At 40.3% G+C, this 26,626-nt stretch overlaps 1 protein-coding gene across 3 annotated transcripts; it reads right to left on the reverse strand.

The window, feature by feature from the left end:
- Window positions 1–92: 92 nt before the first annotated feature.
- dennd4a (DENN/MADD domain containing 4A) lies at window positions 93–22,927 on the reverse strand. Of its 3 annotated transcripts, XM_085412280.1 has the most exons (31): window positions 22,854–22,927; window positions 22,681–22,722; window positions 17,866–18,197; window positions 17,457–17,703; window positions 17,282–17,351; window positions 16,988–17,157; window positions 15,960–16,198; window positions 15,772–15,838; window positions 15,621–15,679; window positions 15,358–15,502; window positions 15,062–15,237; window positions 14,708–14,808; window positions 13,755–13,973; window positions 13,144–13,289; window positions 12,662–12,682; window positions 11,204–11,337; window positions 10,862–10,994; window positions 10,459–10,665; window positions 10,228–10,356; window positions 9,976–10,120; window positions 8,468–8,590; window positions 6,908–7,015; window positions 5,302–6,095; window positions 4,987–5,206; window positions 4,283–4,374; window positions 4,007–4,182; window positions 3,355–3,760; window positions 2,932–3,049; window positions 2,471–2,633; window positions 2,306–2,370; window positions 93–1,837 (listed from the first exon to the last, which is right to left on the reverse strand). In XM_085412280.1, the coding sequence occupies exons 3-31, from the start codon at window positions 18,174–18,176 to the stop codon at window positions 1,701–1,703; spliced, it is 5,121 nt and encodes a 1,706-aa protein (XP_085268406.1). In that variant the 5' UTR covers window positions 18,177–18,197; window positions 22,681–22,722; window positions 22,854–22,927; the 3' UTR covers window positions 93–1,700. The 3 variants fall into 3 exon arrangements, with proteins under 3 accessions (XP_085268406.1, XP_085268405.1, XP_085268407.1); XM_085412279.1 differs by having other exon boundaries at window positions 22,681–22,899; XM_085412281.1 differs by lacking the exon at window positions 12,662–12,682 and having other exon boundaries at window positions 22,681–22,899.
- Window positions 22,928–26,626: the final 3,699 nt, after the last annotated feature.

Consider the following 26,626-nt stretch of genomic DNA (forward strand, 5'->3'; position numbering starts at 1 on the left):
AAATCATGAAAAATCATTGAAAAAATAAAAAATAAATCAAACACAACATCCATAGAATAAATGTCTTTATTCATAAATGAAGTCAAACTATACATCCACCTAAGGAAGAAATTTCATTTCTTTTCTTTTTTTTTATGTAAAAATCATACAAATCAGTATCTGTGTTACAAATGATAAATAATACATTGAAAACATTGTTAAAATTGACACTTAGTGTAAACAACACATAGACATAAAATTATGTTTTGGTCATTCACTGTTTTGTTTTTTACCCAGACTTTTTTTTTTTTACAAGTTGGCTAAAATACTGGTCTACATGCTGTGAGATTGGTGTTTTATTTCAAGCACACAGACTTATATAATCCAGCATTGTATCATCAGTTACTGCAAAGTCCAGCAATGAGCTGTGGAGCTGCATCACTCCAGGTTTTTTGTCAGTTGATCGTGAAAGAGTGAACTGTCACACTTGTTTTTTAAAGTGATTTCTGAATGAGGGCAGGTCGGAGCTGTTTTTCATGTCAAAGAAATGCCTTTGACATCTTTATATCTTTAAATATTCTCAGTGCAAATAAGCCTGCACTACCGTCTGTTCCAAGACCGGTTAGTATAAGTGTGTAAAACATCCATCAATACTCTGTATGTCACACTAAACAGTGCACTGTTGTCCAAATATCTAAAACATCGACACCATACATTGAAGACAAAAAGAAAATATACAAAATTCTAGAGTCAAATGCTCTGTACATTATTATGAACCCATTAGTGTGACTCAAAGTCTTTATAAAAGAAAATGTTGACAGAAAACATTTATCTCCTTTTGATTGATTGTACTGTTTTTAAGGAAATCCATCCTTGCAAAATCACATTTAACACAAAATTTTAATCATTACTTTAAAAAAAGATATTGCCTAAAAAAAACCCAAACTGTAAATTAATGAATTATATAATATTCCCTTTTGGGATCTTTTGGTACATTGTACAAAAACAAATAAACATTGTGCATATAAATTAACTGGCTCCATTCTTGAATCAGAAACAATTTTGTGGTTTATAATTTTATGAGGTTACAACCTAGTTTAGTGTATTTCAGTATATGAGTTTAACCTGTCCGCTTTATGAGGTGTACATGAAGAGGAAGTGATTTGCCTTTACAAACTTGAACCTGTGGAAATTTCAGACAGAACCATGACTAAGGTGTGCGTGGCAGAGACACAGCCCCATGTAAATGAGAACAAATGGCAAGTGCTCATCTTATCAAAGTGCTTTGTAAAAACATGAACGTCTAAAAGTACACACAGTCAACAACAGTCTTAACAAGGTCACCAGGACCACTGAGGAATTTCGACGAGGTGAACTTACACTTAGTTGTACCTACTTATTCACAGCTTCAACAGTAACAGAGGCATAAAGTAGACCGTGTAATAACTGTGCAAACATTTATACAGAAAATATCTTCAAAGTATTTACAAATACAAGGCCTGTCACTTCATGCCTCTCAGCTCTGACAGTTTTCAAGAAACTCATGGCAGTTGCATTATGTTCAGTCCCATTGTGCTTACAAGAGCTTAATGCTTCAGTCAGATGAGCTGGTCCTGAGTCTGAAGAGCAGTTTGACAAACAAAGAAACAAACAAAACAACAACAACAGCAGCAGTGACTGTTGGAGGGAGGAAAAAAAGCTACAGAAGGGGGACAAAATGTTCACAAACCAGGCTCTCCAAATGTCCTTCTACACTCCATGACCCCTGCTCCAGGGGGCCGGTCACAGTTGTGTGTCAGTTTAACCAGGTTGGGGGTGAGGCGATCGTATGCCAGCTTGTACTCGCGATCGAAAGCACCTGCAGGCGAGATAATGGTAAGTTAAGAATCTGTCAGCACGCTTTCTTTATATAAAATCTTTTATATCCATTAACTACAAACAGCAGGCATTTGAGAATATCGGCAGAAGAATCTACAGTCTTCTAGCTAGCTGTTCTATTGTAGATGGTCAGAGAAATACTTTGGGTTATGTAAGGTGGTACTAAAACTGTGTTATGTGGATATATTCAAATACTTTAATCTTATACTTTGTACAGAGTACAAATGAGGCTAGTGTATTGCATCCAAGATGGCTGTTTACACAAAACTTTGTACAGGATATGTGAAAAAAAGAAGAAAAAAACCCGCCTGATGGAGTTACACAAAATGTCAGGGCATCATTAAAGCCATCAAGAGTCATTATTACATATTTGGGCAAAAGCAGTGGACTGACATTTCCAGTCCTGCTAAAATAACTAAAAACTAAAATATCCATGCTCTGAACTTACTGATATTAATGTTGTTCTTCCTCAAAGCCACCAGAGCAAGGAACAATAACTCTCTGTAGAGACTCCTTTTTTGGGAGAGAAAAGAAAAGAAAAGCAATGAGATTTTCCATTCATATGATTTTGCCGGTGTAATTTTACTCATCACACACCTCTTTATTTACTTACCTCTGTCTTTTAAAACCTAACTCAGGCCCCAACAGCTGAATGATCTGGCTCATGGGCTGATGCACATCACTCTTCTTAATGCTCCTCACGAAACCCTGCAGGAGCTCCACAGTGAAGAGTTGGCCTTCTTCACATAACCCGGAGCGAACCAGCGAGTTGGCACCTGCGAAGAGGGAGAGATTAAAATCACTGCGATCAAAGGTTCATTCATCTCATTTCTCTCATTAACAGATGAGAGAAATGAAGAAACGAAGTCTGAAGGTGTGGCTCACTGATAAGATGACTTGATTAATAGGTTTCCTGAGCTGAATTATGCATGATCTACTAGTTAATATGCATTGTTTCATTTGCATGTAAATATCTGACCTTACCGGGAAAATAATTTTCTGAAGGTAGCCTGATATCACCTTTTCTAATTTATTGCACTATAGTCTGTGAAAGTAAACATTGTATTAACTTACAGTGGGTGTTCCACAGGACGTAGCAGGGTTGAACTTTGTCTTGGTGCAACTTCAAATTGTCCCACATAATCCTCACGAGAACCTGCTTGCTGTCCTCCGATGACAGCATCTGAGGAGTCTGAAGGGGACAAAATACATAAAAAAGATGAATTCATTATTGCATTGTCCTCTGTAGGCACAAGTCGTGTTATGGTTTCATGCATTATATTTTGTTAGTTTTGATTTTTAATAACAACACTAGGAGTCACCAAAGTCCCAAATAATTTTCTGAGCTTTAGAAGTGCCAGTTGGTACAAACTGTTTCTGCTTGCCTTAGCGCTTGGCTAAGCTAATGAGCTACAATATTCACTTTTCTAGTTGCTGATGGCACACGGGATGACATCATTAAAGTATTCTGCGTGGGTGACAGGCTGTCATATTTACCTGGTCTTCGTGGCTACAGTGTTGGGAGCCCAGGATAAGAGCTGGCAGGTTACTCGGCAGGTCGAGCCTTCTGAAGTACCAAACAAGGTTCCAGAAGACAATGGGATGTTGGTCAACAACGCTTGGGGAGGAGATTGCCTGGTCGCCCTCATTCACTAACAGGCTCTCCAGCTCCTTCCACAGAACCAGAGGGCTCAAGTAGGGCACTGTTACAGGAGCAGAAGCAGAGGAGCAGGAGGAGGAGGAGGATGAGGCTGGGGCTTGGCCAGCACCCCCACTGCTCTCCCGCTTCTGTGCAGGAGCTGCAGACGCCTCAGCTGCACCGTCTGTTGTGGAGATTTTTTCCTCGGGATTGGGTGGCAGGGATGTATCCTCCTCTTTAACCGGATTGCTTTTCTTAGACGACCTGATGAGAGACAGAGAGTGGATCTGTTTAAATGGGCCACGGGGATAAAAGATGTTTTGTCTGTGTCTGTGTGCCTTAGTGCTCTTTTGTAAAAAGAAAAAAAAAATGTTCCAGACAATTAGCAAGATACTATAGAAAAGACAATCTAGCACAATGTTGTAACTGAAAATAGCCCAAATTGATGGCTTTAACTATTCAAAGTGTTTGAGCTCTCTTTGTAAGCATAGTGTGCTGTGTAAATTTTACCTGCTGTGCGGTCTCAGATCTTTGATTTCCACATTGAGAAAAGGCAAGAAGGCTGTGCCGCAGAAAGGACAAGTGCTGTTGAGGTTTGAGTCATTTGCCGTCCATCCTGCCATTATCTCCTCATCATACACCAGACAGTCACATGTCTTACAAAGTGAACAGCTAGACATCAACACCTATAAAAGAAAGCGTCAGGTTCAGAAAGAAACCATCACACTGCCTGAGCGAGCCTACAGACAAGAGTTGGACTGGGATTGTTATGTGCTGGTGCCTTACCTCTACGGTGTAATTGGGAGTGGGTTGGAAGCGGCCGGTGTCGGGGGAGGAATCTGGAGTGTGAGGAGTTTTGGAGGGAAGTGCCAAACCACCTGGATACAGTGGAGGATTATACAATCAGACACAGAACGCAAAGCCAAGACTGAACACAGCTGTCAAAGCTTGAAATATCTGGATGAAACTAAGAAAAAGTGTCCAGCTGAAACAAAGCAGCAATTACTTTATTAAAATCTGCAATGAGTGTTTGTATTTGTGCCGCAGGTTTAGTGAGTCTGTGTCTCTGCTTGTGTGCACGTGATTGTGCATGCACGTGTACATGTTGAAGTGTGTTTAGCATAGGGCCTGTGGCTGGGTGCAGAAAAACCTACACACTGCATCATCCCTCACGCCTGCTGGCCTACTTTCCAATAGAACAACACCCAACTCTTTCCATCACTGAGGCCTACTCTTACTCTAAATTTAGACTGCCAAGAAGTGTTTTCATGCAAACCTGCACAATGCTGCAGTTATAATGAGCTTGTAACAACAAAGCTTTAAGCCATGAGTTTTTTAGATTAGAGCTGCTTCTAGCAGGAAAGGGACCTGATTTAATTGACTTTGTTGATCATCCAGTGTAAGTATCAGTAACGTTGTAAAATAACAATGTAACACACGAAAATAAAAGCTTCACTACAACAATATTTATTAAAAGATGTGGAACGAACCAGAAAAGGAGTTGTGTCTGAACACTCTGTTTGGGGTGCCAGGGCTGCCCAGGTTAGTATGATGATGCCCAACGGGGCTTCTCCTGACTCGGGACACGCTACCATGCTGTGGGGATGTAAATCCATCTGGATCTAGACAGGAGTCATTATCAAGCAGCGAGGAGCAATCGGCCTCTCCTGAGGTCAGTGAGGACACACTCATGCGGTCACAGTTTGCGTCCTGCAGGGGGCAAAAAAGAACTGTAACTAGATTTCATCCTAGAGCCAGTAATCCCAAATATGCATGAATTATTTATATGTTAAAAAAATTCTAACCTGTGTTAGTGAAGTTTGAGAGGACAAACGAGAGTAGAGACGACTAGCTTTCTCAGCCACACCCTTTCCTGCTGATATAACGCTGCTCTTGAAGATGTCGAGAGTTGGGGTGAACAGTGTTTCCATGGAGAACGATGAAGTGGAAGGAGTGGGTGATGACGGTGAAACCAAAGAGGGAGGCCTCTCTCTGTCTTTGTTACAAATACCAAGAGGAAGAGATGGAGACTGCCTCAGCCTCTCCTTTGTTTTGGCAGGCAGTGGGAGGTGTGTAGTGGATTGAACTAGGGTTGAGGATTGCGGGGAGGAGTGGGGAGAAGAGGCTGAGCGGAACAAAGGGCTTGAGGGGTTCTGCAGGTCCATACTGGGCGTGCGGCTGCTCAAGGGGCTGTTGCCATTATTCATGTACGTTTCAATCTCCTCGGCCAGGTTGCGCCTAGAGTTGGATGCACTGCTGTTGTCATGGTCACATTCCTGTACGGTCGCTGTTGCCATCAGCGACAGGGGATCAAATCCCATCTCAATACCTGTCCTCCTCACTGTCCCGGCATTGCAGATAACGCCGGCCCTCTCCACTGGGTGTTTCTGTTTATCAGTCTCTGTGACCTCTTCCTCTACTTCATGCAGTCTGTCAGAAGCAAGGTGAAGCTGCTTTGATGTACTTAGAATGGGGACACTGAGCCTCAGAGTTCCCTGTCCACCAGACAAGTCCAGAGAATTTGGCCTCTCTGCCTTTGGCAAAGCTCCACTCAGAAGAGTGTCACTAGATGGACTGGAAGCCAGCCTAAGGCCACTGCCTGTGACAAAAACACATTTGAAAGCATTCAGCTGAACGGTACATAGTGGTTATACGCAGTAATAAAACGACTTCTTGAGAGTCTGCTTTATAAATAAAACATTGCTGTGTTAGCATCTTTTGATTTGGAGGCGCTGGGAGAAAGAATGGAACCTCCACATCAAACGCTGCAGTTTTGAACAACATTTAGATTGAGAATTAACACTAAAAGGCATTTTTGTGCGTTTTTGGCTAGTCCACTGAAATCTGTGGCATTATTGTGCTCTTGCATTATTCTAAAAAATCCTGTTAGATTTGAATGAATTGTTGCTGGTGTTCTACTGTTCACGCCAACATGAAGCTGCTGCAGGGACGAGGAGGAAGGGAAACTGGCAGCTCTGCGGTTCCTTAAGGGATATGTGTTTATCTTACAATACAGCTGTATTGCATTTTAAGCCAAAAGTAATAAGTTATTAAGGCTCTGATAAAATGCCACACCAATTACAGAGGACTACTGATTATGAAGACTGAAAAATTAGAAAAACAACACAAAGTCAGACACCGCATGTCATGATTTGCAACAAAATTCAAGGCAAAAGTCATCTGCTTACATAACACGTTTATCCATCAGCAGATTGTATTTTTTTTTAATGAGAAACACCTAAATTTAACAGCAAATGGACAAGAAAAAAAACCACTTTACACCCACAGCCAGATGTGATACCACCAGCTTTTAAAGGCAAAGCATCCATTTTGCAGTGAGCTGTGAGTCACTTTTTGCAGAAATAATCCCCCAGTGTCAAAGATACGACATAAAAGCAATCCATAACTCACTTGACTTGACTCCTTTGTCTTCCACCAGGGCTGTGCCATCACTCTCTCTGCTGCACAATCTCTCTTCCTCCTTAGACAAGGAATCATAGCCTTGGTCTGACTGTTCACCTGAAAAAGATAAGGAGAAATCACTCCGCTGACGCTTACTTTTTAAATGTCCTCTCACTGGTGTTTTGTTTCTTCCTCGAGTGAATTAGAATTTGTTCCTATTAGTCTCCATGGAAGCTTTATATGAGACAACTGATCAGAGAGTTTTTGCTTACAAGCGCTTTGTGACATTCCCTTCAGCATGAAGCACACAAAACACCCAGAATAGAAAAGCAGGGGCACCAGAAAAGGAACAGAATATTTTTATAAAAACTTCATTAAATTCACAAGGTCAAATAGCAGGAGACAGTACAAACCTTCTCCACTGTGCTTGGAGTATTTTCAAAGAATTTGTTCACTTTCAGTAGTTTGATGAGACAAGTTGTGCCAGATGATATTGTTAGCGCAAAAGCTTTGGTCTTTTCAGCTTTGGTACTTGTCTTAGCTGCGAAGATGTGAGCTTACAAAAGAAACATGCCTACCTAACGCTATCCAACATAATACAATTTTCCCCAACCCCACCCATACCTCCACCACCACATATTACAGAGCAGACTTTATGTAAGTGCTTGTTTCTTGGCTTTTACATTTGCATTTTCCCCAATCACTTAAAATGTAATTTGAATGCAATTTGCCTTTAATGCATAATTCAAAGATTTATTATATGTATTTATTTATGCTTTTGACTGGGCTGGTTTAAAAGCAGCAGAAAGTTTTAAAAGTTATATTTAAAAGCAAGAGTAAGAAAGCAGCTACACAACAAACTGCCACCACATCTCCATCTACGTTACGCCTTCTTTCTCTTATCCATGCCTGAATGGACCCTACCACCAGCCGAGGGCGGGCAAGCCGAACAAAAAGGATATAAAATGTAAATAAATAACAAAAGGTATCACCTGTTATTTGCTTACATGCTGAAAGGTACCTATAATACGGCACATGCAGCACACATATTGTATATCTATGTATTTAGCAGAGTGCCTTTGACTACACATCCCCTTTATTCCCTATTGCTTTCACACCATTAAGTAAATAATCAGGGATCAAACTATCCTTGATCCTTGCACCTCACCATCCATAGCATCTAACCACAGAGGAAAAAACAAGACACGACACAACCACTAAAGAGATTTTCGCTCTGATTACCTGGCATAATTCCATAATATCAAAATAAACAACAAAAACGTCTCTCTGATATAAATCAAGTACATCAGGTATGGGAAAAACCAACAGTGAAAACGGTGAACCTTTCATCACACCTTAATACTGGAGTCTTTCATATATTAGTTTGTGTAAAATGACTGAGAGAAAGTCAGTGCAGATGAATAATTAAGGTTTGAGATTCATGATGTTCTGCCACTTTTAAGGCAGTTAATTCAATCACATCCCATAAATCAGAGAGATATGAGGGAAAGTAAAAGGCTGCACGTAAAATAGATGGAATGAGAACGACATAGGGCAGTAGCTCTCTACCTGTACTAAATCCATCATCGCTGGAGTCCATTTTAGTGAAGTCGGTGTCGATGGAGGTGCGCTCAGCAGAGTCATTAGCGCTGTCCAAACTGCCATGGCTGACTGTGTCTAGATCACTGCCGTCTAAAGGGAGATAAGAGCAGAGAGAAAGGGGATGAGAGAGGCTTCACAAAAGACAGACTACCAACAGGATTATGAAACCAGAGCTGCACTCACACTATATATGAGCGATGTATAAACCCTCACTGAACTGTGTTGCAATCATTATCATCTGCAGCAAACGCAGGAATGTTCTGAGTGCCACAGCATCAACCAGCGCTATAAGATTTATCTATTTTACCTCAAAGTGAAGAAAAGTGAACGAATCTTGCTCAAGACCGAAGATGCACTTAATATGATCGTGTTTTTATTTTGGGAATTTAAACGTTTAAAACGTTAAGTTAAAATATGTGCAGCTGGGAAAAATGTCGTATCAAATGGTGTAAAGCATTACTTTTTCATTAAAGCCTATCACTCAATATGTCATTATGGTAATGAGGGTCTCTGCGGGTTGTTGTGGGAATTTGAGACTGAGATCAAAAGGAATCTGTATACTTTGACTGCCAGGGAGGAAAACCTCTTCACTTTGTGTAAAAGGTTTCAAAAAAAGCAAGGTAGGGAACCAGGATCAGACTATGTCGCATGAATTCATAAAGCAATTACAGTAACTAAGAAGAAAATACACCATTGATGAAGTCAGGAGTAATTTTCTGTAAATTTGATGCAGTCCAAAACATCTTAAAGCCTCACTGGGATCGAGTGTAAAGCAGTCACTACTAGTTCTACTTTTGACTACAGAACTGCCTTAATCGGAGTTCTAAGGAAACATTTTTCAGAGATGTTATTTGAGATGATAGTATCACACAGTTTCTGCAGATTTGTTGGCTACACATCCATGATAAGAATCTCCCATTCCACTAGATCCCAACAGTGCTCTGTTGGATGGAGATCTGGTGACTGTGGCTGCCATTTGAATACAGTGAACTCACTGTCATGTTCAAGAAAGCAATTTGAGATGATTTATGACACAGCGTGTTATCCTGCTGGAAGCATCCATCACAAAATTGTTACACTGTGATCATAAAAGGATGAAGATGGTCAGCACCAATACTCAGGTGAGCTGTGGTGTTTAGATAACATTTAGATGTTACTAATGGGCTCAGTTTGCCAACATACCCTCCAGCCTGAACCGCTAATACAAGACAAGATTGATCCATGCTTTTTATTTACAAGAGGAAAAAGTAGTTTTCACTAGAGGCAAAAATATGATGTGTGTGATCTATGTAACCGCCCAGGAAAGCATTCACAGAGAATTACTGCTCTATACAAAATGTTTGGCCAGATGTTTGTGGAAGTGCTGTAGTTGAATGAAAAAAATATCTGTATGTTTTGTTTTGTTTTTTCACCAAAATATATGTAATTGGGTTGTTACAGACAGTCACATAATCAGGAATTTAATTTTTCCTTACCTGAAAGATGAGGATCTCTTTGGGAGTTCCGTTGTTTCCTTCCTGCTTGCTTGAACTGGAGCACACCGAGGAGCACGTTCCTCAGCTTTCCCCATAGAAAGTAACCTCCCCTGGTGGTCGATGGCCAGGTGCTCTCTAATACCGCCTGGAGAAGAAATACAACATATTTTAAGATTTAAGCTCCCATCTCAATCCAATATGCAAATTGCTTGCATTTTCTTAGTTGTATTGTTAACGACCGATAGCACGCACCTTGTTATAGTACCCATATGTGATAGCATTGGGTTGAACTCCAGCTTTCTTCATCTCAAACAGCACCCTCACAGCCAGGACTGGCTGGCTGTACTGTCCACACAGCTGCAGCAGCACACGGTAACAAACCTTGGAGAAAAAAACACGTTAACACTGAAAATGTGCAGCGTCGTCTTTTCTGAATCATATCGGCAGATCTGTATTGTTTTCTTATCCAGAGCAGTTTCCTACCTCATCTGGAGCCTGCAGCTTTTTGTCCTGCATTTTCCTCAGCACATCATAAGCCGTACGCAGCGCTCGCACCTTGGAGTGGCAGTTGCCAACAAATCCTGGCAAGCAGATAAACCACAGGCCGTAGCAGTGGCGAAGCAGACACTTGGACCACATCTGAGGCATAGATGAATATGTTTTGGCCATCCTTTGAGCTGATTTGATCTCCTAAGATGAAAAAGATCAGATGTAAATGTGATTCATTGTCTATTAACAACCAGATTTGCATTTTGGATTCACATTCATATCCTTACACATGATTATGGAGAATAGGCACAGGAGTAAATGTGACATTAATTTGAACATATTTAGGTTTATCTTTGTTCATGAAAGAAACCAAATTGACATGAAGATTCTTAAGGACCTGTTTAGAGCGTCTAAAGATGGCTGTGGGGCTGGCTGGACTGCTGTGGCGTGAGGCTATGCCTGCCGATGAAGGACTTGCTCCCTCCAAAGGCTCCAGAAGCTCAGCATTTAGCACAGGAAATGCAGAGTAGCTGCAGAAGAATCCAAAAGTAATGTGTTACAGCTCAAAATAACCACACAGCCCTGTGGCAGTGACAAAGTCTAACAACGGAAGCAGTTTATGAGTCTGTCCTTTGGGAGCAGCACCCAGTGTGCTGCTCAAGCATACAGGACAGAGTTTTAAAAAAAGAAACCCCCTGTCTTGCCTCTCTCATTTAGAGATTCATCTGCAGTGTGGTACCTATAGCACAGAGGATGCTCCTCTCCCTGCGATGGCGGAGGCAGCTCTGGAGGGTTGATGTAGACTGTGTGCTCGCTGCGGTGCGATTCATCCAGTTCGATCAGTCTGGCGTCCTCTGGTCGCTCACTGTCCATCTGGTTTGCAAGAGAAACACAAATTCAGCAGCTGTCTTCATCTTTCCTTTTAGCTGTTCTCTAAACACAAATCTACAAGTGCTAAAGCTTTCTGGAAGCATTCAGATCCGACCAGATATCAGGGTCAGTGAGGACACAAAGATGTCAGTAATGAACCGGCCTGCATCAGAAATATGGCTTTTGCTCCAATTCCAGTTAACTACAGGGCACTACCGAATGCTTGATCCCGTGAATTCTCCAAGACCGAATTAATCTAGGCTGCAGTGACCTGGACAAAATTGATGCCATGTTACTCTAGGGACATGAAACCATTTAACTGTACAGCTTTGGCAGCACTACTTGATACTTAACTGCCACATTTGCTTCAGCTCCAAATGGACTTATCTGCTGTCTGGAGAGAAGCTTTCAAAGCTTGCCTGCATGCCTGCATGCCTTTCTGAGAACAACAGCAGGAACAAAGAGAAGCCGAGCAAAAGCATACATGCTCCTTTTTTAAAGAAAATCAGCTCTGAATAGTTTCCTGGGACATTATAAAAAGCCTACTGAGCTGATGTGCACTCACTTGGCTTGTCTGAATCGATTACCAGCTTATCTCGGGCATGAGTTTCACAAAAACGTTAATATTATGGCAGCGGCTGAATAGTTTCCCGGTGTACTGGATTACAGGGTTTGTTCCACTCAGTTGAGTGGATGATTCAGTCACCGGACCCTCACTGACCTGTTTGCCCTCACTTCAATTCTGCTCTGTGTTTCTCTGTTTGTTGCCCTTCCTCTTACACCCGAGAGCTCTTTCTCAATCACGCATTTGTTGTCAACCTCAGCAGCAATGACGCTGTATGAATCAAGGCTTCCACTTCTCAATAATAACCACAATGACCATTAATACAGTTCAAACTCTTCAAGCAGGATGTAAATGTGACTTCCTGATTGCACAAGTGTACTAGCACACACACACACGTACACACACGAACAGAGGAGGCGGATGTTTTAGTGTTTTTGTGCGAGGGTGTGACAAAACAAGTTGTCAGTTTGTGTTCATAAAATCTGTCAAGTCTACGAAGAATTAGCACAAACTAATAATCAGCACATCCCACGGGATTTCAACAACAACAACAACAAAAAGGATAACGCAGATTTCTGACATCTAATGCATGTCATCACATTAAAGACATTTTCTTTCTAGCCCTCTGTTACACCACCTTGATTTATTCAAAATAAGTGCACATAAATATAATGTACATTATTAAATCCTTTGATTGGGATCAATGTGGGAAAATGTTAAAAATATTTTATTTAAACAGCAGCATAGGATTGAGTAACTTACCTTTCCTCCACTGGAAAATAACTGATAGGCAGGGACCGTAACGACAAGCAAAGGAGAAGAAAGAAATGACAAGAAGGCAGATAATCAGAACAGCAGAAGAAGCAAAAAGAAGACAGAAAACATCTTTAAAAAGAAGCAGACAATAAAGTTGATGGAAAAGCTTAGAGCTGATCTTACAAAGAGGCCCAAGAGATGTGCTGAAGTGTTAATTACTTTTTGTTTATTGCCTTTACTTCCTGTTAATTGCTTTTTCATTCTTTTTGAAAATTAAATAAAGTCCAAAAAAGGTCTTAATTTAGAGGACAGTGCGTGATTAATTGTTCCTCTAAATGTTTCTGCTTCTTTTTTAGAGAATTTCTGCCAGCAGTCAGAGGCCAGACTAAATATCGCTCAAAGAGCGTTTGTTCCTACGCAGCAGAATGATTTTGATGAATCATCTCTGACACTGAAAATCCATAATAAAGATTAGCTGTAAACCTCACCTTATCAACACACTCATCAAAGAAAGCCAGGCTGGCATCTTTATCACTGACAAAGGAGCACTCTTCTATGAAACGACTGAACATTTGAGTCTTGGTCATGAGGGAGTAAAACCTCTGATGGGAGCGGTCTCTGCTCTTCAAGAAGCCTGTAAAAAAGAAAACGAAATTATTTATTGAAAATCTTAAAAAGTGGGGAATTCATATCCGTCTCATGATTCTAAATCATTGCATTTACTTGTCAAGCCCTTGCAAAATATTTATGGGGTAAAGATGCAGCCGTAACCAACATTTCCGCAAAATAAATGCTGTGTTATGAAACAATTTGTTCTCCACTGCTCCTCTTACATAATAGCACACAGATGTGCAGGGACATTGTGCTATTAATCACAGTGGCCTCTCTGACTTGTCATCCAACCCTAATTTCCACCGAGGCTTAACATAAATCACAACAGTCATTACAGCTCTGATTTGAGGCCAGCTTAGCAGCATTCAGACCTTAACCCCGCGACTTACTACAGCACTGAATCACAGAGGGAGGGGAGCCATGACCTGTCAGCATGGTTTGCCGTGACTTAGTATGGTGAATATTACTGGCTGAGAGTGACACATACCTTGGATGTCAAAGAGGGAGCTGGCATCAGTGGTTTTCTCGGACGGGGCTTGGGTGATGGGCAACAGATAGGAACGGTAGCCTCGCAGGATGGCAGCCATGAAGCGCAGGAAGGCCTCCTGGATCTCGAGCTCTAGTGTGTGCAGGCTTTTTCCACTTTCAAGCTCACAGTCGGTCACTGTGTGATCCATCTGCACATCTTCATGGTTTAAATGACCACCTGAGGGCACACAACAGCTGATGTTTTAACAATCCATACGCGCGTAAACCACCTGATAGCAAATAACCGGTTATTTAACCAGACACCAGTATTATTATTACCACAGACCACACACTTTTTCCACAAGGAAAGAAGTATTAAGTACAGCACTCAAGACTGGAGTAAAAGTGAGACTGTCAAAGTCAAATTATGTATAATACTCTGATTTTCACAGCAGACCTAGTTAAAAGAAATGCAGAGACCAACTTGCCAACAGGTATAAAGCTAGCAAAAACAGACCACTTGGCATGATGTCGCAAGCAAATTGTTCCTGTCTAGACCAGTATTCATGATGTCATGTTGTTCAAACACCACAGCGAAGATCTAGATTTTATAAGAGGCAGGACATAACAGTTCATTTTTGCATAATTTAAAAGATTTTTAAATTAAATAGAAATAGAATAATAAAAACAATAATCTGAATAAATCACTAATGAAAGAATACCATATATGGAATAAGAGGAAGGGTGAGGATCAGTTAAAAAACCATAAATGGCGAATGATACATGGTCAACATGCTCTTCTATAAAAGAACTAATCATTTCACTATTTTATTAACGGAACAGTGAGTGCATCCTGTCAGTTTTCCTGTAAAGCTGCCCATAGAGGCTGACTCAACAGACTCATGTAGCCTAAGCAACCAAAATTATTCATGAAACCACTTAGAGGATGACACAGCATCAGACTGGACTCACCCTCAATGAGCTGCTGATAGAGCTTATTCAGACTATTGAGAAGATGCTTGCAGGCTCTCCTGGGCAAGATTTTCCACGTAAGAGCCTTCTTGTCATCTTTTCTGAAAGCACAACAGATGGTTGTTGTTACACGGGAGGACAGTTAGGAAACAAAAAAGATATGAGGGAGGGAGGATTCACTGATATCCTCACAGAATACCTTTTGAATTGATGTGGGAGACCAGTGGGATCCAAACATGTTTTTTTTTCTGTACAGTAAAAATACTTCACATTCCACCTCTTATCATTACATAAGAGTTGATTTGAAGGTGGCCATCTAGTAGCACAGACTGGCTGCAGTAAGAGGTCACTTACTGGGAGATGGTGTTGGTGTCCAGATCCACACAAGTGATGTCAGCCGGGGGGACGTAAAGATCAAAGTACCGGGAGTCCATGCCCACAATGAAAGGGCATGGTGCACTAAGAACATCTGCCAGAGCCAGCGGGCACAGAGGGATGTATGGACATGGCCAGTGGAAGGGAAAAATCATCTGAAAAGGATCATAAGTAAAATTACTATAAACAATATATACAAAAGATTTTTATGGTCCCATGAAAGACCTTCGTTTTACTGTCAGGAAAAAAAGAGGATTAAAAAAGACAATACTTACAGACACAAGGGCCTCGGTTACACTGGTGAGTACAGCGGGGCGCAGGGAATGAACCAGGATCTTGTGCTCTGTGACAGCCAACACGAGCAGAGTGGCAGCATTTTTGGGGCCCAGATTCAGGAGCAACGTGGAGAGGCTTCCCCCACTACCACACAAAAACACACGGCAATTTAAAAAACAACAACAACAACAACACAAGTTTTCAGATTAGGATTGCAAAAAATGCAAGATGTTGTAATTCTGAAATTTATTGTTATCTTTACCTGAGTGGGAGCGGAGAGGACACAGGTTGGCTCAGCATCAGGCTGTCATGTGGAGACAGCTGTGGAAGACACAAGCAAAATTTAGTGAGTTAGAGCAAATTTAACAAAGAACCCACCCGTACAAAGTTGAAGTGATTTCTCATAAACTCACCTGGACTAGGATGCGCGGTCTCTGAGTGGAGGGAAACGGCACATTTTGCATGAAGTGAGAGATGTGCCTGTGAGTAAAAAATCAATTCAGTTAGTAAAGTTGTAACACTTCTTACTTTTGTATGATTTATCAGGCTGTGAGCTAAAGTGTCTGATTTGAAAGGGATAAAATCTGTAAAAGTTGCTAACTTTTCAATAGGCAGGGAATGTGGCCCAGAGATGGAGTATCGGTAGAGGAAGGTGAGAAAGCTCCTGAAGGACTGGAAGAAGGGCCAGTGGGAGAGTAAGCAGATGCTCTTGTTGCTGTAAACATTTCTGGTCTCGTCAGGTCTGAGATCAGAGCTTGGCAGGCCGAGCTGTGAGCGCTGACGCTCAGACAGGTTCTCCTCTGGGTAAGGCTCATAGAACTGGATAGCTGCTCCGTACACCTGCACACAAAGGGCCCCCAAGATAATTGCGTGAAGAATGCACAATGCATCTAAAGGATGCGCACGCTTGTTATCCTAATGCAAACCCAACAGTAGCCACAAGTCCCTTGAGAAACACATTCATTGAGCATGTAGTGGCGGCTTCACAAGAGAATTTTCAACATAATAAATCCGCCCTTTGAAGTTCCTTCTCCCAAATAAATACACAAGTCATTCCTAGCCTAAAGTGCCATGAGACTAGCCTGCAGACTAGAGGTTGCAGGCAAGAAGCAGTAAACACTGAAGCATCCAGCATTTAAAACTTGCACATCAGCCCAAGTGGTGCATGAGCCATCCATTATTCAAAAGATGAGCTACACTCAGCCGCACAATACAAAAAAATCTTTTATGCTGCAGTGCTTTCAGAGGCTAACAGGCTTTTGGTATTCCAAACACAGCCTTTAGACCACTTTTGATTCCAGTCAGAGTTCAGAAGTTGATTAAGATTGTCTGGTATTCTTAGAAATACAGCTGCACTTCATAAACAGTCTAATCCATAAGGGATCCTAATTCTCAGTGAGAGACAGAGGTGGAGCTAAAGATAGAGATGCTAGCTGAAATGAAGCAATTAAGGGAGATATTTTGTATGTGTGGTATTGTAGGGGAATCATTAATTGGTGATGATCTCACCGAAATGGCCGTAAGCTGAATGGAGAAGTGTTTTTTTGGCCACTTCAGTAGGTGAGTACACAAAATAACAAGTAAAAGAAAAGAATACAAAAAAGCAACTACGTACAAAGGTGATTTTACCTTTTCTCCAGAGGCTCCCGTTAGTACAAATGTGGAAAAAACAGGCAGGGAGTGTTTGGTGTGTGCAGGCCAGCACTCGATCATTGCCCCCATGGGCAGGCAGAACATAGGCACTGACTCTGGCAGTGGAAAGGACTCATAGTCCTCTTCGGGGTACCTACACAAAAGACCTGGACACAAACACATGCAAGAAATGTTAAACATATTCTTTATATGAATACTGATAATGACTGACATAAATCCATGACTAAACTTCCTTTTTCTTTTCACTGCTACAAACTCTGCACAGTTTACCTGCTTTGTATGCGATTGTGTTTGCTTTAGCCAGAGACTTCTTGTAACAAAGGTAGACCGAGGATCCCCACTGAAATACGGAGAAAGATAAAGTTCATCACATAGCAGCAACAATCTGGGCTGTGTGGGCAGACAAACTAGGTTTAAGTGATTATTTTTCAGAGCTCTATCCCACCATGCTGCTGTTGAGGTTCTTGTCCACCTTGCAAAAGGTGTGAGGGGGCGTTTCCCCTTTGCCGGGGATGATAACGCAGACATCGGTGACAGCCAATGAGGTGTGTGGCTGGCTCTTTGGTGCACGGCGGTAGGTGATGTAGATGCGTTGGGAGGACGAGCTGCTGATGTTTGCAGGGCGGCCTGAGGGTGTGGTCTGAACGATGTGACATCCGGGTTTGAGTTTCTCTTTCCACTCATACAGAACCCTGAAATATCAGACGGTGTTGGTGACTTTTTATATTTTTGAAAACTGATCAAGACTTCAGACTGGAGCATGTGCATTAAAGCAGATTACAGTGACCCTAAGCGGAGGAGTTATTAGTGCTGCTGGGTGAGTAAAAGGTCAGTAAGTGAGGATTACTTCTTACCCGAGATCTGTCAGTGGAGGCTTATCTCTGCCTCGCTTAAAGCACAAGAATATCTGTGGGCCCCTTAGACTGGCTCCATTGAGCTCTGCAGAAAGGCCTGAGGGGGTAGTTTCAACACAGGTGAAGCCTGGGGGTACCTCTTCTCCCAGAGAGCGTATCACGACAGCGACATCCGTGATAGGGGCTTTGGGTTTCACAGATTTGGGACCAGCATCATCAAAGTGTAGATCCTCCTCTAGAGGCTTGGATGAGTCGGTGAGGCCAGCAACCACAAAGTAGTCTGCTACACGAGGCCCTTTATCCTCCATCATTTCCCATTCCCACACTGTTGGCTGCAAAATAAAAAAGTGGAAGTTGCATGGGGGGGTCAACAAAGTGCACTCTATACACTGGATAACCCTTAAATGTCCTTACTCTGTATTAGCTGTTGTACTAGATTTGAAAAAAGAGGCAAAATGCAGCATGTAAAATGTACACTTCTCCTGCAGTGCATTAAATTGCATACCATACCAAAGAAATAGCACATAATGAGAGCACATGGAAGCACTTAAAATACATTCCTTGCTGCAAAAACATCATATTTCACCGAGAAATATGGGAGGGCTTGCAACCAGTGACCTTGCTATATGCCATGGCTGGTTATGTAAAACAGAACACATGCCTCTGTAGAGAAAAAAGAAAAAAGGCACATATGGAAACTAGAATTGAACTGTAACTGAGCACTCAGAAGTGAAGAGAGGATACGTTGTTGCTCGGCAAGCAGTTTTTTCTGGGCTTTTACAGCTGTAATATTCAGACAGCATTTATTTTGGGCTCAAAAACATCATGAAAATGAAAGGAATAGAGGGCGCGCCAGTGAATTAGCTTGTTATGGCTTTATCACAAAGCATGGAACCCTGGAAGCCCTCTAAGTGCTGGGCCAGCTTATTGTGGTTCAGTTGAAGAGCCTGGTTTATCTCTCTCAGCAGTTCGTCCACACACACTAGCAAACTGATAAACAGCTGCCTATTATTTTCCCCACTGGCGTATGTGGGAGGTAGAATAGTTGTCTCACTCCTTTGTGATGGATGTGTCACTGTTAGGAACCTTGGCACACAAGGAGCTATGGCCATGTCTCATCTACTGAGGACTTTGGCTTCTACTGGCTTTAAATCTAATAGTCCCGTGTGTTGTTCCTCCCTGTGCCTGCGTGATGGTACAGACAGCTAAGCACTGCTTACAGGCTCAGAGTGCAAAACTAACTCCTAACACAAGAGCATGGAAAAAAGATAATTTGTAGAAGCAAGATACTGCAGCATGTTGAGTGATGACAGAGATTCAGTTGTTTACTGAACAAGATTTAGAATTTGGTATCTGACTGGCTTTCACTTTCAATCACAAGACCTTTTAAAATAATTTACCAGCAAAGATCAGTCCACTGTTTCATAAGCTTGTTTTTGAAATGATGACTCATCACCACCAGGTTCCTCCATCCTGACAGTCTTCCAGTCGACATTGTTTTTCCATCAGTAGTTGATGTTTTTTCGCAGTTATTTGTGCTGAGCCCTATGGTTACGCGTGATGACTCGGCGTGTAAAGAGCAAAAAGGTTTCTTGTTTTTTCAGATCTCCTTCAATACTCCATTTTATTTTATTGAAAAATATGTATGCATTCATTACACTGCCACTTATGCATTTTACAACGTAGCATTTGTTCCTCTACGGTTTACTCAGGTTCTCAAAAAAGTTTTTTATTCTGAAAAACACTGATGTATATTTATTTTATTGCTTAGCTGGTCTTGTTTTTATGTTGCTTCTGCGGTTCTACTTTTCAATGAACTATTCACATTATCTAACGGCTTTTAGAAACTTAAACTAGTGGACATTATTGTTGTGTTTTAATATTTGTAATTTTATTGTAGTTGTGAACCACTTTGTGGTCCTTAAAGGAGGTGTTATATGAATTAAAGGTTCCATATAAGTAAGTAAATCTTACTTACTTATCTGGCAGAATGTGATGGCTTCTTTTCTTATGTTAGATAATTTACATTGTTAAACATCTATATGATAGTTAATTTTGGTCTTATTTTCTAAATAGGTTCTAACTATTTTAGAAAATAAGTCCTTCCCCATTAACCAAATGAACAATCAAAGTCATGAAATATAATTACAGGTGAAATCTGTCTAAAACCAGGTGAAATGTTTGCAGACTTTGACCCAAAATAATGCTGCTGGAAAAGCTAGAAGCGATTCTTTTACCACTTTCTTTCCTGCCCCAGAATTTCTAAGCAGAAATTTGTGTGTCACATCTTTTATCATATCGCCAGCTGTTCATGTGGCACAAAATCCTTTGTAATCCAGTGCCGAATCCATTTTACCTAATGACCTAACAAGCCGAAGGCCACAATAATTCTGTTCGGCTGATTCACTTGTTCTTTGATCGCGCACAACACTTACACAACATACCTGCTGCCAGTAGGTATTACACAAATGCTGACAGCTAAAAGCTAGACAGATGTGTCATATAATACTCAAAAGGTTCTGGATTAAATATAGATGTAATCTCCTGCTCCAACCACCACGACATTACTGCGTCTATTCCTCCCCCTCGACAGGAAGTAGAGGCCTAAAATTATATCTAATCCTCTCCATAGCAACAACATTAAAACTGAGCAGAGAACAGAAGGTTGAACATTTCTAACTCCTGTGATGATACACAGTCTTTGGTTTCCTTTAATCAGAATGCTGTAGATTATTTGTCTTTGCCTGGACCGATGTGTCTGAGAAACATGTTTTACCAGATGGAGAATCGGCCGCAATAATATCTTTTATCTGTTTATGTGAATTGATGTTTTTTTTTCCATGTGATTGTGGACGAGGAAACAAACACTCTTAGTAAACATGACTGCCCACAGTGTTTCCCTTTTATCTGGAAATGCTTTCTATTTTTTATCAGTGTGATATCATATTTAATACCACAGAGATGACTATGGTAAAACAGATTGGTTACTGGCCTGTATCATCCACTTTCATGTATGTGATTGTTCATCCCATCAATCACTAAGTGCATGTTCTAGTGACAACCCCCCCCCCCCCCCCCCCCAACACAGAAATCAAACTGACTCCATCACAAATATTTTGACTGAAATTTAATTTTGAAATGTTCTCGTATTATCTCACTTATTCTAGGCAGTCTCGAGTTTACTAAACACTGGAAGTGAGCAAGTCACAGTCGCCACAGAAACTGCAACCGCTTCATTCACTGCATTTCTTAATAACAGGACAAATAAGGACACGGCGGATTTCCTCTTACTGCAAGCAAACCAACTTCCCTATTCGCATCCACTATTATTTGCGTGAGTCTCCGTCAACCGTCCGTTTTGCAGTAATTTGTTAACCACTTGTGCCATAATGTTCCTGACATTTCCCTCTTAAGCATCCTCAAACCTAATATTTTCTTTTCATGGTATCTGAGAGCATCACACCTTCTGTGTATCTTCTTATGTTCTAAAACATGTTCTAAGATGAGTTTTTTAAACTTGCATCAGTCCTATAAAATTGTTGCATCATTTTAAACATTCCTTTTACATTTGTAGCATTTGTATGCAGCACACTCTGATTATAGCTCTCAACTAAAATGCACTGCCTCACATCTTAGAAGTCCCAACTGCCAAAGCTCTGCAGATGACAAAACCCCTAAATATCAAACATGATTTTGTTTGCACCAAAATATATTTTTAAGTGCTGGATAGGCATTAAAGCCAATTTCGGAAATTAGAATGAACTTATATTTCATCAGAAGCAACATGACCGATTATTTATCCCCAGTCTCTTTTGATATTTCTTGCCAATAACATGTTTTTTTTTCTGTTTTGTTTTGTTTTTTTTGTTGTTTTTTCAGAAGGCAGACATTAAACTTTGAAAAATCGATCCTCCCTCTTTCTGACTTCTGCTTGTGTGTTGTTGTAATTATGGCCCAAAAGACAGAGGCAGTGGCTGCTGGACAGTCCGAGTAGGGCTGTGGAGGGATTAGAGGGCTGTGTTAACAGCAGGGGGGCAGGGAGGATGGGCAGTGTGAACAGGGAGGGAACCACCACAACATTTCACTAAGCATCTGTTCCCCATGAAGCCATGAAGACAACCCTCACCCTCATCAGCCATTTGCACTCCTTATGCTGGACAGGGGGGAGCCCTGGCCGCTTGATGAGGAAACCACACACGCCCAAGATAAACAGAGCAGAAAGATGAAGGAGATAAGGTGGTGCTGAAAATAGGAGAACGCTGAAGGGCTTTGTACGTTAAGCTTGAACCGCACGTGCAAAAGGACTACTGGGTTAACCATAAAGTAAATGGTTAAAATTAAATAAATAGATTTAAAAAAAAACAACTGGCTACAGCGACCATAAAAATAAAGGGGGTTTCTCATATGCCCACATCTAAAGAGGCCATCTTATGGAGCACCGACACGGGAGGCAATGGAATAAGCCTCCATATGACTTCATCGTAACCAATGGGCGCAGTGTATACACAGAAAATCTCACACAGAAACCGATGCTCACCGCAAAGAATTAATCTGAGCTTGCATTGCATGAAGCTCTTGGACAGTGATATGACATGTTTGCCGTTAATTGTTCCAAGCAGCAATCCAACATTAAAATTAGCCTTCAGTGTATAACACACACAAACATAAAGCTACAAAAATGGGATCTCAGACATATAATATAAAAAAAATAATAATAACACAAAAATTACTATAAGCACAGAAACTACGTGTGCGAGCGTCGCTTGTATTTTTTTTTTTTTTTAAAGATATTCGACAAAAGAAGAATCTACTCACATCACGACGAATGAAAGATGATCAGTCGAATATGAGTACACGCTGAAAATAAAACCCAGGTCCCCGTTGATGATAAATGTTTATTTCTTACAGTTCAGATTTAAATAAATTACCTACACATATATTATAATGTATAAAATAATAAAAAATCATTCACAGAGGGTTGGACCGACCAGAATAAATGGTGTATTCCCGAGCAGCGCTTTATCCAGACCTGCGCTGTTCACGTGACCGATTACAACCCTGACTGACGTCACTGATGACAGTGCTGTGACAGAGAAAAACGTCTGTGGTTCTGAAGAAACAGGTTTATACGGAACTGCACAACTTCCGAAAGCGCTACCACACCAAAAGAGTATTATTATTGCCATAAGCTGTACTAGTCGCATTTTGTCGCGAATGATTTTGTTATATTTATCTCGAAAGGAGCTATATAAATAAAAACGTATTTTACTTTCTTATTATTATTATTTTTGTTATTGAGCTAACATAAAAAAAACGTCTCTGATAGAAATATTACAGTATAACTTTACTTTTACAACTTATTTATATCACCGCAATAAGCTTAAAACTGTTTTTCTTTTCATTTGATAGCTGTGTGAAACTTCTTGCATACGAACAGGAATAATAAATTCTGATGAGCTACACCTAGTTTTATTTAAATCTACTGAGTGACACAGTATTCCAGGATTTAACTGTAGTCATCCACACCGCTCAGGCCCACAACCCCCCACCCACCCATCGCCAAAGACAGACAAGACTCTTTTGATTTAATAAGCAAAGTACATTATTTTATTCTTAAAGGGAAAAGGGGCATAGAAACACTTATTCATTTTGGTAGTGCATTCAGTATAATCTGAGAATATTACATATATTAGGCTAATTATATTAATATAATTTTTGCAATAAATATAGGAATTATGATGATGGTGGTGATGATGATACTTTATTGCCAGACAACTCTGAACTTCACCACATTATCATTATTATTATTATTATTATACAATTTTATATATCACATGAACTCATCTATGACATGATAATCAAAAGGTTGTTGTTGTTTTTTTCCTCACTCAGCTGTTTAATGTTCAGTTATACCCAATGAAAGTGGTTTTATGCAGAGTAAAAAGTTACAGTATACTGTAACCTTTTACTCTGCATAAACTCTGGCAGTCCTGCCCTCTGCTGCCCTTGTGTGGCGATTACTAAGACACACAGTTTGGTGGAAATTCACAAATGACCACATATTAATACTGGGAAACCCCATATAGCTCCAGTGGTGAGCAATACATGCACCAGTAGTTTTAAAAAGTTGCAGCTTCTCATGGAGCCCCTTGGGAAAATTAATAGTTAATTAATTAATTAATAGAACGCATAGTTCTGATTTACTCCAGTTTCAGATATGGTATTGTCTCTTTAATGCTTTTTAATGCTTATTATATCTCCAAGATAAGGATGGCAACACTGCAGTTTTATTGTTAAAAGAAAAACAGTTATAGGCTGAAGACAGCTACTACATCAAAAATGTTCAACATGGTATTGCTGAGATGTGCAGACTAGATGAAAAACATGATATAAGATTTGTGGCGTGAATGTGTTTGACAAGCTGCATGCTCACATTGGATAATGTATTCATTAGCAACAGACAGTAGGTGGCTTTTCATTTGTTTCTGTGAGATTGCAGGCACACACCCCGACTGCACCCTTGAAGAAACATAAAAACAACAAGATATCTGATATATTCTTAGGCAGTTAGCAGATATGCTGTTGTTGGTATTTCAAAGGTACTGTACAGGTGTTAAAAGTGACCAGGTTTTCTATGTAAAGGCCTAGTTATTGATGTTAAGTCATTAAACTCAACAAATCAAAATGCTCTTCAGAGCTAAATGATCATCATCACACTTTGGTTTAGCATGAAAATATATATATATCACAAAGGTCCAAAGGGTCCAAACGGATATTTAAGTCGAACTGCCTGAGAATATTACATACCATTTTTCTGTCAGCTTGCACTAAATTCTCTGCTCTGTGCTCTTAACTTCATGGTTATGCTACAGTGTTAACTAAAAACTTACAAAAACAACTGTGGGCCTTGACTAGGCATTTATTTGTATTTTTAGCAGATGGTGCTTCCCACCCACAAACACCTGGAGCTGCCAAAGAGCTATGTAGTGATGCAGGTTCAGGTTTGACTAAACACAGTATTTATTACTGCACTGGTTACCAGCAGCGCCGTCACTTTAGAGAAGACTAAATAATTATTTTGTGACTTCACATAAATTGCTTGCAATCCAAGATCAGATGTGTTGTTACAAACACAGTTAAGTTCAAGTAAGATGAAGTGAGGTTCTTCCTGTCAAAGCACAACACAGCTGTCATACTGGGCTTTTTGCAGAAGCGTGAATGTGGAGTACTGACATTACCTGACATTTCTTGATCTCAGCAAATAGCTCAGTATGAGTTGAAGGGCTAAAGCAGAAAAACAGAACATTAAGTATCTGTATGTGTTACCCACAATGAAATAACAAGCAAGCTCCAAAGCTGACAATCACTGAGATCGCTGCTGCTGTCAAACAAGAAAACATTGCATCCATGGCAACAGCTGATGAGTTATTACAAAAACCAAAACCCAAAACAACAACATCAAAAAAAAAAAAAATGAGGGAAGAAATTAAAACAACTCTTTTAAAAAACGTGTTATTGCAATATCTACACATTGGAAGGAAGGAAGGAAGGAAGGGTGATTTATCCAACCTAATGTATGAGCCTACCTTGCAAACGACTAACAGACTGAGCAACAAATACATTTCAAAGGATTATCATTTTCTGATTTGATTCAGGATAACAGCTAGGCTAAAAAAGTGTGTGTGTGTGTGTGTGGGGGGGACCAGCTGTGTTGGGGTTATTGTTGAGCTTTGAAATCAGCCATTAGTGTGAATTGGTCTGCCTTGTTAGCCTTGCATTAAAGGCAATAGACAGAGTTTTATTTAATATCAGATCAGAAAAATCCAGGTGAAATTACCATATAATGATGTCTGGTCTTTGATCGCATGAGACTATTGTTGATGACATCCTCCAGAGGATTAAAAATTGTTTCGAAAATGAACATCATTACAAGGAGGACATTAGACAAGAAAGTGTTATTGAAAAATTCTACGTTACACCTCAAGCTTGGAAAGGGGTCATCATCAAAAAAAAAAAAGTCATCCTTAGATAGTTAGATAGTTTTTTGTTAAGTTATGTTGTAATTTATGTTAGGTCAGTCTGTCTTGTCTCTGCTAGCCAGCTAACTAGGCCTCTTAGTTAGCTAGTTTAGAGTTTTTCTGTTAAATTATGTTGTAAATTTATGTTGCATGTAGCACCTTGGTTCCTGGAGGAACGTTGTTTCGCCTCACTGTGTACTGTTAAACTGTATATGGTTGAAGTGACAATAAAGCCAACTTGACTTGATCATCAGCTGGTCATGCCAGCAGCACCAGTCTAATCAGCTCCTTGACTCACTCACACTTTTTCAGAAGTATACAGTTTTTCAGACCATCAGGGAAAAAGTTTGTGTTCTTTAGTTGAAAAATCCCTTGACAAAATTGGGAAGTGAGTCAGTGATTTGACTTAGACTTTCAAAAACTGTGTTTTTTTAAATGATTTATGTTTTTCTACAAATATATGCACGTCAGACTCTTCAGAAAACTTGCAACGTGTGAGTGCATGTAAATAGTGAACGAGTCAAAATATTGCATACCTTCTGCAACTGAAATATAAACGGAGGCGAAAGGATTTATTTCGTACTGTGGAGATTGTTTGTAATTTCCCATTAGTAAGCTGAAACGATAGATATTAGATATATTATAATCTATTTTATAAGTATTGATAGACCTAAAAAGAATCCTGTGTGTTAAACTATAGACATTTTACAATAAAAACGAGAATTAAAGAAAAATAACTTTTC

The sequence above is a fragment of the Rhamphochromis longiceps genome, linkage group LG7 (genome assembly GCF_057381845.1).
Source record: "Rhamphochromis longiceps isolate RC_006_pf linkage group LG7, R_longiceps_female_GT1.1, whole genome shotgun sequence".
Classification (NCBI taxonomy): Eukaryota; Metazoa; Chordata; class Actinopteri; order Cichliformes; family Cichlidae; genus Rhamphochromis; species Rhamphochromis longiceps.

Bases quoted from the DNA above. Each gene is read 5' to 3' on its own strand.
- dennd4a (XM_085412280.1), bottom strand. From the start codon at position 18,176: ATGATGGAGGATAAAGGGCCTCGTGTAGCAGACTACTTTGTGGTTGCT. The intron at 17,704-17,865 runs GTAAGAAGTAAT...CTGATATTTCAG, and splicing joins CCTCCACTGACAGATCTCGG to GGTTCTGTATGAGTGGAAAG. The intron at 16,199-16,987 runs GTAAAATCACCT...CTTTGTGTGCAG, and splicing joins CGGGAGCCTCTGGAGAAAAG to GTGTACGGAGCAGCTATCCA.